Source organism: Penaeus vannamei, chromosome 5 (assembly GCF_042767895.1).
Source record: "Penaeus vannamei isolate JL-2024 chromosome 5, ASM4276789v1, whole genome shotgun sequence".
In the NCBI taxonomy this organism is placed as follows: Eukaryota; Metazoa; Arthropoda; class Malacostraca; order Decapoda; family Penaeidae; genus Penaeus; species Penaeus vannamei.
Genome location: NC_091553.1, coordinates 7,392,006 through 7,402,005, shown reverse-complemented (window position 1 = coordinate 7,402,005; position 10,000 = coordinate 7,392,006). Strand labels below are relative to the sequence as shown.

At 37.5% G+C, this 10,000-nt stretch overlaps 2 protein-coding genes across 2 annotated transcripts in view; one reads left to right on the top strand and one right to left on the bottom strand.

Annotated features, from left to right (window-relative positions):
• Nucleotides 1–825: 825 nt before the first annotated feature.
• Nucleotides 826–7,620, bottom strand: LOC113800382 (eukaryotic translation initiation factor 3 subunit F-1). The gene is made up of 7 exons (XM_027351153.2): nt 7,463–7,620; nt 2,989–3,065; nt 2,600–2,806; nt 2,239–2,341; nt 1,734–1,850; nt 1,431–1,564; nt 826–1,056 (listed from the first exon to the last, which is right to left on the bottom strand). The coding sequence occupies exons 1-7, from the start codon at nt 7,569–7,571 to the stop codon at nt 967–969; spliced, it is 837 nt and encodes a 278-aa protein (XP_027206954.1). The 5' UTR covers nt 7,572–7,620; the 3' UTR covers nt 826–966.
• A 398-nt stretch (nt 7,621–8,018) lies between these two features.
• LOC113800392 (solute carrier family 35 member E1 homolog) overlaps nt 8,019–10,000 on the top strand; it is a 24,994-nt gene continuing 23,012 nt past the window's right edge. Inside the window, exon 1 of the mRNA XM_027351163.2 lies at nt 8,019–8,350. Coding sequence (XP_027206964.2) covers nt 8,026–8,350 — 325 coding nt within the window. The 5' untranslated portion in view covers nt 8,019–8,025. The remainder of the gene's footprint in view (nt 8,351–10,000) is intronic.

Genomic DNA, 10,000 nt, shown 5'->3' with positions numbered 1-10,000 from the left:
CCTGCAGATACATTGAAAATACAGTATAAAATTAAACACAAGCCTAGAATAACAAAAATTTAACAGGGAACAAAAGTTTCCTCATTTCTACTTAGCTCAGCAATACCAGTTTCCATAAATTAATTTATTGAGTATTCATGAGTGGTAAATTGTTTTCAAAACTCTACCAACCGATGAAGCTCTTGGTCATCCATATAGGACTATTCTGATTTAGAAGGCAGCACTAGAGAATGGTTCACAAACAAATATCAAAGAATGTGGTTTGGAAGCTAGAGATGGGGATATGTCCAGTAAGGGGTATTAATCAAGCAACACCATCAAACATGAATACTTCAACTTGATGATGTGGGTGGGGCTAGCAATGTCCAAGAAATGGCAGTAGCATTGCTTAGTAGAATTATATATTTTGTGACAGGAGCAGCAGAAAAAAATGTTGCAATGAATATACCAAGTGCAACCAATTAAAAGATGAATCTGATATTAGTATCTTCTAAGGCAAACAATCATACAGGTTTATGTGATAACCTGAATAAATATTAATTTCACCAAATCATGTTTGTTATATAAAGTGCTTCCTCTTGTTATATTAATTCAGTATCCAAATTCTTTGCTGTCGAATTTCCAGTCCAGATTGCCATTTAATATTAAGTAATTACAGTATGTACAGCCCCTCAAAATACTGCTCCAATTTTTGAAGAAGTAGTCAGGGTTTACCCTCTTGAGGACTTGCCTAACAGGTTGCTATTGAACAGATTGTAATTATTCATCATGTTAGTTAAAACTGCGATATACAATCTTAGAGTAAGGATGAAATAAGAGAGGGTGTGACGTCACCTTTAAGTTTATTTTCCAAAACATAGCACTGAACTAGTTTTAATTTAACATCTTGCTGACAGTGTCACATCAGATACCATCTTGCCAGCCAACAATTGCAAAGCATTTTCAGTAGTTAATTCTCACTCAAGGTTACTGGGTTGCAACCAGCATTGTAAGTTTCTCATTCAGGCTCACATTCACCTTGGTAAGCTGAGAGAGATACATCACCATCAACAGATCCTGGAAAGAAATCAATACAAATTAAAGTTACGTGTCATCACTGCACTGATAACAGCCAATTGAACAATGTGTTTATTCTTATAAATTACAAAATTAAAAATGAATAAATGATTCATGTTCCTGTGCAACCTACAACAATCATCAATGATTAAACTGACAATAAATGCAAACAATTCACATTACCATCATCAACCATGATGTACTAACTCAAGGATAAGATTTTTAAATACAGCAGCAGAATATGAAGGAACAGGTATCTATATAATTTCTGTAGTCCTATCCTTATGCAAAACATTACATAAAGAAAACTTGTTACAAGACAAGTATATAAAGCAAATAAAATAAGATTATTTGAGGTTTACAATTTTGCATACCTTCATGTTTGTGTTCAGCATCTCCTCAAAATCATGTGCAGACATCTTAGGAACCCTGTTCACAATCTTTGTCAGCTCACGACCAATATAATTGTCTGCCTGAACTTTCCCACTTAGGACATCATCTACGTAAGCTGTTTAAAGAAAATAAAAAAGAATATTAAAATTGGCATGTCCAGTTTGAAATAAAGAAATTGTAGCTCCAAATGACTATAGATATTAAGAAAATTGAGCAATAATTACACCAAACCATCAAATGACAAGCCGATGTGTGAGAAAAGTAAATTTTTCAAAACCACTTACCAATAAGAATATCCAAAGCAGATTCCATGTTCGTTGTAGCTTCTGATATCTGATGAAGATCTGAGGTTGGGTCTACTATTCTAGGTCTGCTGTACTTGCTCTTCTGAGCAACATTAGCTGCAAGGTAAGACAGTAGTTATATTAAAGCCAAAGTTTATGCAACATAAAACATTTCATGGCAGTTAATGAAAATACAAGTAACAATTGGTTGCACATGTTAAGATCATGAAAAAGTCACTAATATTGATCTTAAATTCATATTATTGATCTTACATTAACTTTTTACACAGCCAACTGCAAAATTTATCTTGTTGAAGACATGTCTAACAATACCAATATTACAAACCAAACATTAAAAAAAGTGACATGTTGCACTTCTCTAGTAACTATACAAGTCAAAGAATAATTGATAATTCTGTCATGAAATAATTCAATCTCAAAAACATAACTGTCAAAATAAATAGTTTACAGCACATATCTCTTCCAATGAAAAACTGTGACTTACTTCCAACAATCTCTGGAGAATAGGAGACAGTTGACACAGGAATTGGGGCAAACATTGTGCCTGGAGTACGTCCTGGAACACCCATGCTAGCACTTACATAGGCCTAGAGGAAGAAAAGTTTTTTTTTAACCAAATTAAATATTCTATGATAAACTAAATGAGCAAGAAATGACATATATAAAAAATACAAAAAATATATGCAAGAGATTGTAAGGAAAAGAAGAGCAATGCAAATGGCAGGAAATAGAGCTTCACATAGAATGGAGAAAGAATCAACCACTGAACCTTGAATACAAACATAAATAAGTATAAGAAAAATCATATACACCTTGCATGATATTTCAAACACGGCAGCCTTTACCTTAATGTTCATGCGACCTCCATGTAAAGTTGTATCAACAGTGAGGTGAATTGGGTTGCTTGTCACTCGTGAATAATAATCATGGATAAGGAGTGAGTGGTCTGTGATTTCATGACCGGTTGCCCACCATCCAACTATGACCTCGCTGGGGTTCACCTTGCGATGTAACTCGTACATGTCTTTAGCAAAGTCCAGTTCCACTGCGACCTAAAATATGAAGTGATCAATAACATGGACATTCAAACTGATTTACACCTTAATCTAACAATTAAGGACTACAAAATTAAAGGCATTACTTGAAATGACTGCAATCTAAAGCTTTTTATAATCAATTGAAATTATTACCAGAAAAAAGAACACAGAAATTATGCAAGAAAAGTCTAACTTGCCTCTTCTTTGGATTCATTGTGAGGAACGCAGAAGCAATTTGTAATCTCTACGGCACCCTTATCTACGCCAACGGTTCCTGAAAAGAAAAGGTAAACTCTGAGGGAAGACAATTCAATAAGATCTATGAACACTTAATCAAATAACCACTTACAGACTGGAAAAGGACTATATCCATAAATATTTTTTAACTAACATTATTTTATGTATGTTACTTAGACCATTAACACTGTACTATTCACTGTGCATGGTAACCTTATGTTTCCAAGAATTCTTTAGCTTACTAAGCAGATATGAGAAGAGATTCCAAATGAAAATGACACATGTACACTCACTATAATATTACCATGTTAATCCACAACCATATTCTAGTATGTTGTATCATATACATGGAAACATGATATACAAAGAACTATTCAATGTGTTCCATGATTCATACTAATTGATTTATTTTGAAACACTAATTTTTAAAGACACTATCACATTACTTGTGTATCAAATGATTTTAAATAAAAAATTCTTAATTCTGTACCCATGACTGCAACTTTTTGTCCTCGATAAAAATTCACATTCACTTTGCCCTACTTAGTGCATCAAAGCCATAAAGATTAACCTATTCCAATAACTAATAACTGATGTCATTCCTTACTTGGGATTAAGGTTGCCATGTCTGAGTCCTGACCAAGTTCACTATTCTACATTGACAGTTGCATCTACAATAAATTTCAATAGCTGCAGCAAATAATATTTACTATTTTTAGATAACTGTATAATTCTAATGAACTATTGGCTGATATGTATGAATTCTAGATGTCAAAATCAACAAATATAAAAACCTTTTAATCCTATTTACTTTGTCTTTATTACTGATATTGGATTTATTTTCCAATAATAATATAAATATCTTCCATGATGTTATTTTTGTGCAGCTGGCATTTACAATTAAGACTTTCAAAGAATGATAAAAAAAAATCCAATTTTTATCTTTAGTTATGCTACCCCCCCCCCCCTTCTGTTCTCTCTCCCTTCAACCTCAAATCACCCAAGAACTATGAAGATTGAAAGAGGTAACAGGGGGATGAAAAGAGATAATAAATAAATAACAGGTGAGTGGGGAGAAAAGGAAGGAGAGATGGGACAGAGGGGAAGGTAGAGGGAGAGGAAGAAAGGGGAAGGTAGAGGGAGAGGGGGAGAGAGAGAGAGAGAGAGAGAGAGAGAGAGAGAGAGAGAGAGAGAGAGAGAGAGAGAGAGAGAGAGAGAGAGAGAGAGAGAGAGAGAGAGAGAAGGGGGGGAAGGGAAAGGGAGAGGGGGAGAGAGAAAGAGGAAAGGGAGAGGGAGAGGGAGAGGGAGGGAAGGAAGGAGGGAGAGAGAGAAATATGTGGCCCTCCTAATTCAATTCATTCAAAATTCCTTTGTACATGTGTCATGCAGCTTTGGCATAGAATTACCCCTATAACAGCCACAGCCTACAATCTGCAAAACTCACGGTCTTTCTAGGTTGGGTCATGGCAGGTAAAACAACCATGTCCCCACTGGTCATCCTGTGACTCACTGCCGAATACTCGCAACTCTGATTGGACCTTGTTCCAAATTTCCTGACACAACTCCTAGCATACTTAACCCATTGGATCCAATTGCTTCACAGTATCTACAGGGACCAAATACAGGCATTAGGTTCACGTGAGGAAGTACATGCGTCCAACCTAAAAGCCGGGTGCATGTGAACACTTGTGTTTGGGACGATATATAGTTTGAGGTAGTGGCAATGTTAGGTTATAAAACCTATATGGAATGATAGAACGATACAAACCAAGACATTCTTCTTCTATGGCAATATTTGTGCAAATGCTTCCCAAAGGAGCTATACATAAATGAACAGAGGTGAGAGCCCAATTTTAGCTTTGATCATCTTGTTTACATGTTGAGAATAAACATTAGGGCATTGGTTACAGAGAGTGATGCACCCTCCCCGAGACTAAGTAAAAAAAAAAAAAAAAAAAAAAAAAAAAAAAAAAAAAAAAAAAAAAAAAAAAAAAAAAAAAAAAAAAAAAAAAAAGCTGCAGAAATCCCATGATTTCATCAATGCTTAGTGTTGTTTCTTGTGCGAATGAATCGTTCGGGAGATCTTGTACCGTTTCTCCATCAACAATCTTAATTTGTTAGTCCTATTAGCAGGGGAAGACATGAAGTATATCAAGGAAATTATGGAGTAAAACAGGATTAAATAAGAATAACGACAAAAAATGCGTAAGACTAGCACAAAAAAATGGTTAAAATTGGTCAATTCTACGGATTAAACCACCATCTTTGAAATCCTACAGGCTGACGTGCCAGAATTAAAAAAATCTATAGGAACCCAACCCACCTTTCGGTAAAACTATGTGAATTCACTTTCAAAATCCCCCCAAAACGTACTGATCAATTAACCAGCCTAAGATATCAATTATAGTTGCCGTGACTAGGGGTGCCCTTTGGGCACTGCCCGAGGGAAGGGTTGATGGCCAACACCCCCCAGCACACATTCTCTTCACCCTGGGGAAAATTTACAGTGTATAACAATTGAGTAAAAAAGAGATATGGAATGGTTACCTTGACGTTGAATAAGACACTTTTCATCAATGGCATAAGGTGCGCAAATCGAAAATAAAGGAGTTACACGATAGAGAAGAGAGAAGACCGACCCATCTCTTTCCAAGTCCCTCACCATGTTGACATCGTGAAAGTAAACAAAATTATGACCAGTCAACTCATTCTTGCGCTCTGTTAAGTAATTCATGTATTACTATGGCATATTTGGCTAATTATCAGTGTCTACTGTTCCACATATATGCTGTCAAAGGCCTTTGTTAACGTTATTATACCTCATTTTCATGTTTCAAGATTTATTAGAAAGTGATTTAAGGAAATCAGTCTGAAGAAACTTCTGCGCAAGTGCATTTTCGCATTTCTGCCACCAGGTTTGACTGGACGTTTCCTGGGCAGTCAGTGACAGGAGACTGGTAGGAAATGTTTCATTTTAGGTGTTACGTCGATTCTAGGTTGTTCTTAAGACTATACAGTGGAAACGAAGAAAAAGACCTTAATAACTATCGCAGTTTGACTTCTGAGGCCCTCAAGTACCCCAAATCCCCCCCCCCCCAAAAAAAGAGTGATAAAAACGAAGTAATCCGCAATAGACTGACAGACCGACCGAAAGCGAAAGAAAATTGACAGTTCGATCTTTCGATGAATAAAGGTATTTGGTTTATTGGTTACAGTATGGTTGTAGTTCTATCTTGCTGCATATACCGAGGTGAAGAGAATGCATCCCGGCGGGTGTTGGGGGGCTTGCCCCCTATCAACCCTCCTCTCGGGCAGTGCCTGAAGAGCACGCCTAGTCTTGGCACTGTAACTTGTTAGGTAACATTATGGGTCAGGACGTTTTGGGGGTTTGGAAGATGTGAAATCCCATAAATTTTGCCGAAAGATGGGTTGGATTCCCGTAGAGCTTTTCGAACTCTGGCACGTCGGTGCGTAGACTTTCAAAGGTAGCGGACATGTCCATAGAGTTTCATTAGCCAGTGTTTACATTCTTTTGTGCTAGTTTTACACATTTCTGGTTGCTATTCTTCTTATTTAAACCTGTTTTACCCCATAATTTTCCTGATATACTTCATGCCCACCCCTGCTAACAGGACTTAACACATCAAGATCATCGGCTGTGATTGCTACGGAAATGATCATCAGATTCGTTCTCATCACACGAGAATAAATCTGATGATATAAATATTGTCGGGGAAGTCCTGATTCTCATAATCGAAAAATTAACCCACCCCAGTATGTACGGCAAGATAGAGCTGCATTCACATCGTGAAATAACAAACCAAATACCTTTATATCTGGAAATGTCAAATTTCCTTCAATCTTATTCCTTTATTTATGGTGCTAATGATTGAGTCTGCAGATGATTTATTGTACCAACAACTGCAACTTCTAATCCTCTACATCATCATCTTCAATTACCCCTCCCTTTGTGTGCCCATATCGTAAACAGTAACTGATGGTAAATAGTGGTTTGTATGATGCAGATCAAGTACAATCCAACCTCTTCAAGACACAAAAGAAAGAAAAAATTAAGTCTCTTTATGTATAAGGGTCATCAACTAACGAAAATTCACCCCTAATTGCATGGCAGTAGTGACAATTTCTTCCCATGTGGAAACAATTTCCCTTTTTTCTTAAGACAGGATAATCACGCCTTCTTTAATCATATCAAATCCTGATTAAACAGAGCTAACTATTTCCTAACTACTTCCCAATCTTCAATGCACCCACGAAATAGTGTGTGAAAATACGAAAGAATAGCCACTATGCGAAAGAAAACAAATCGGGCCCCAAACTTCGGGTAAACATCTGTCCATCGACCGGTATGAAATCTCGGAAACAAAGTACTTTCCCTTCACACATAATCTTTTCGCCTATCAAACAATACCGTACCTAGTAGGGTGCCGATTACACGATGGGCATCTGGATTTCGTCTTTCATAGGAATCGACAATGCTAAAAAACACCACAGGGTGCACCTGGGCCACGAAGTTGAGCGCCATGTTTGTGACGGAAAGAATGGTCGCTTATGATACAAAGAGTTAACGCTCTCCTCGTCCTTTCTCTCTGGAATGTAGTCTAATGTTATATCTATGTGGAATAATGATATCGTAATTAAAATATATATAAATGTTGATTTAATCAACCATCTGTCATCTTATTTCATCATGTGATGCAAATTCTGAATCTTTTTTTATTTACGGATTGAAGTATTACAATACATATTGTATAATTCCTTCTGAAGGTCGGTAAGTAACTCCAATGTAAATTTTGGTTAATAAGTAACAGCGGATCATTTACGAATATCAATAAGATATCTTCTCTCGATATAAACTTATACGATGAAAATAATTATGAGAGGTAAATTTTTGCCTGAATATGCTATTTTTCAGATGTCTCTTTCCTCCTCGACAGGAATCAGCTGAAAGATGACGTCACCTGTCAGCTTGTGCCAACATGGCTCACAAGAGACAGGAAAATGAGATTCTGCGGGTATTATTATTGTGTGTCCTGTGGTACCTGGTGAGCTCCAGTAATAATGTCGTCGGCAAAACGCTCTTGAATGAATTCCCTTACCCTATGACTGTGACTATGGTGCAGTTAGTGTCGATATCGCTCTACAGCAGCCCTGTGTTGAGATGGATGGGCGTTCGGAGAAGGGCCGAGATCAGCTGGAGTTATTACAAGAAAATTGTAATTCCTTTGGCGTTTGGAAAGTTTCTAGCGTCCGTTTCATCGCATATTAGCATTTGGAGAGTACCTGTTTCGTATGCACACACAGGTAAGGAAAATAAACCATTGACCTTGGCAGGGGACTTTGGTGACTGGCAGCATTCAACAAGTTGGATGACAGGAATTTTAGATGAATTGGGGGAAAGTATATGATTATTGAGACCGATTTTTTATTGGGAATATTTTTAGTTTCACATAGTCATCCATGATAGGTGAATCTGTTGTTCTCCATCGCATATGATATAAATAAAAGTATTGGTAACTTTTTGAAGTGACTGCACCTCTCTGAAACAAGTCCCTATTACTCCAGCCACTCCTGGGTATCCATGAGCATCACTGTATAAATAAAAACTGAAAACCCTCCATACCCAGGAGCAAGATTCCATTCAATCGCTGTATTTCCATATTTAGGACTTCTCCCCTAGATACCCACTCAATTCCCGTAGATTGTCAGGGCAGCACGAATAGGAAAAACGTCGACAAAATTGATAAAGTTGGTTTATACACCTTATCCATTTATGCTGATAGGTCATATGAAATACCTAAATTCTGCTCATACAAGAGGAATGGTATTTGCTAAGAAGAAGGACACCCTCCAGAAGCAATGTCCCAAAACCAGGGTATCACGCAAACCTTAATACTCAAACCTAACCGTCCGTACCCTCTATTTATTCCCTAGACAGAGGAGGAAATACCCCCTATACCCCCCTTTATTATCACTTTGTGCCTACTTCCACAACAATATTGTTATAGAAAATATTCGTTACACATACCATTTGTGTGGAGTGTACAGTGAGCTGCGGCAAGGAGGAATTATAGTAAACAGACATAGAAAACGCAACATTAAGAACTCTAGCTGTGTAAAGGTTTTGTGGATTTGTAGGGGATATATTTGTTATTTTGCAGTAAATATGAGGCTACAGCTGCTGTACTAGAATTATGACTGTTTCTTATGTTCTCTAAGATGAGTGTTCATTTCCCACTATCTTTGTGCATTGCTCTTAGTAACGTTAACCAGATGTATAAAGGTGTTTAACTCGAATATAACAATCATAACTGCTATTATGGGTGAGTGAATGAATGAGGTGAGATACAGACTGAATGAGAGTGTGAGAGTGAATGTGAGAGTGGGAATGAGTGAGAGTAAGTGAAGAGTGACAGAATGGGTGAGAGTGAGAATGGGTGAGTGAGAATGGGTTAGAGTGAGAGTGAGAATGGGTTAGAGTGAGAGTGAGAGTGGGTGAGAGTGAGAGTGAGAGTGAGTGAGTGTGATAGTGAGAGTGAGTGAGTGTGATAGTGAGAGTGAGTGAGTGAGTGTGATAGTGAGAGTGAGTGAGTGAGTGTGATAGTGAGAGTGAGTGAGTGAGTGTGATAGTGAGAGTGAGTGTGATAGTGAGAGTGAGTGAGTGAGTGTGATAGTGAGAGTGAGTGAGTGAGTGTGATAGTGAGAGTGAGTGAGTGAGTGTGATAGTGAGAGTGAGTGAGTGAGTGTGATAGTGAGAGTGAGTGAGTGAGTGTGATAGTGAGAGTGAGTGAGTGAGTGTGATAGTGAGAGTGAGTGAGTGAGTGTGATAGTGAGAGTGAGTGAGTGAGTGTGATAGTGAGAGTGAGTGAGTGAGTGTGATAGTGAGAGTGAGTGAGTGAGTGTGATAGTGAGAGTGAGTGAGTGAGTGTGATAGTGAGAGTGAGTGAGTGAGTG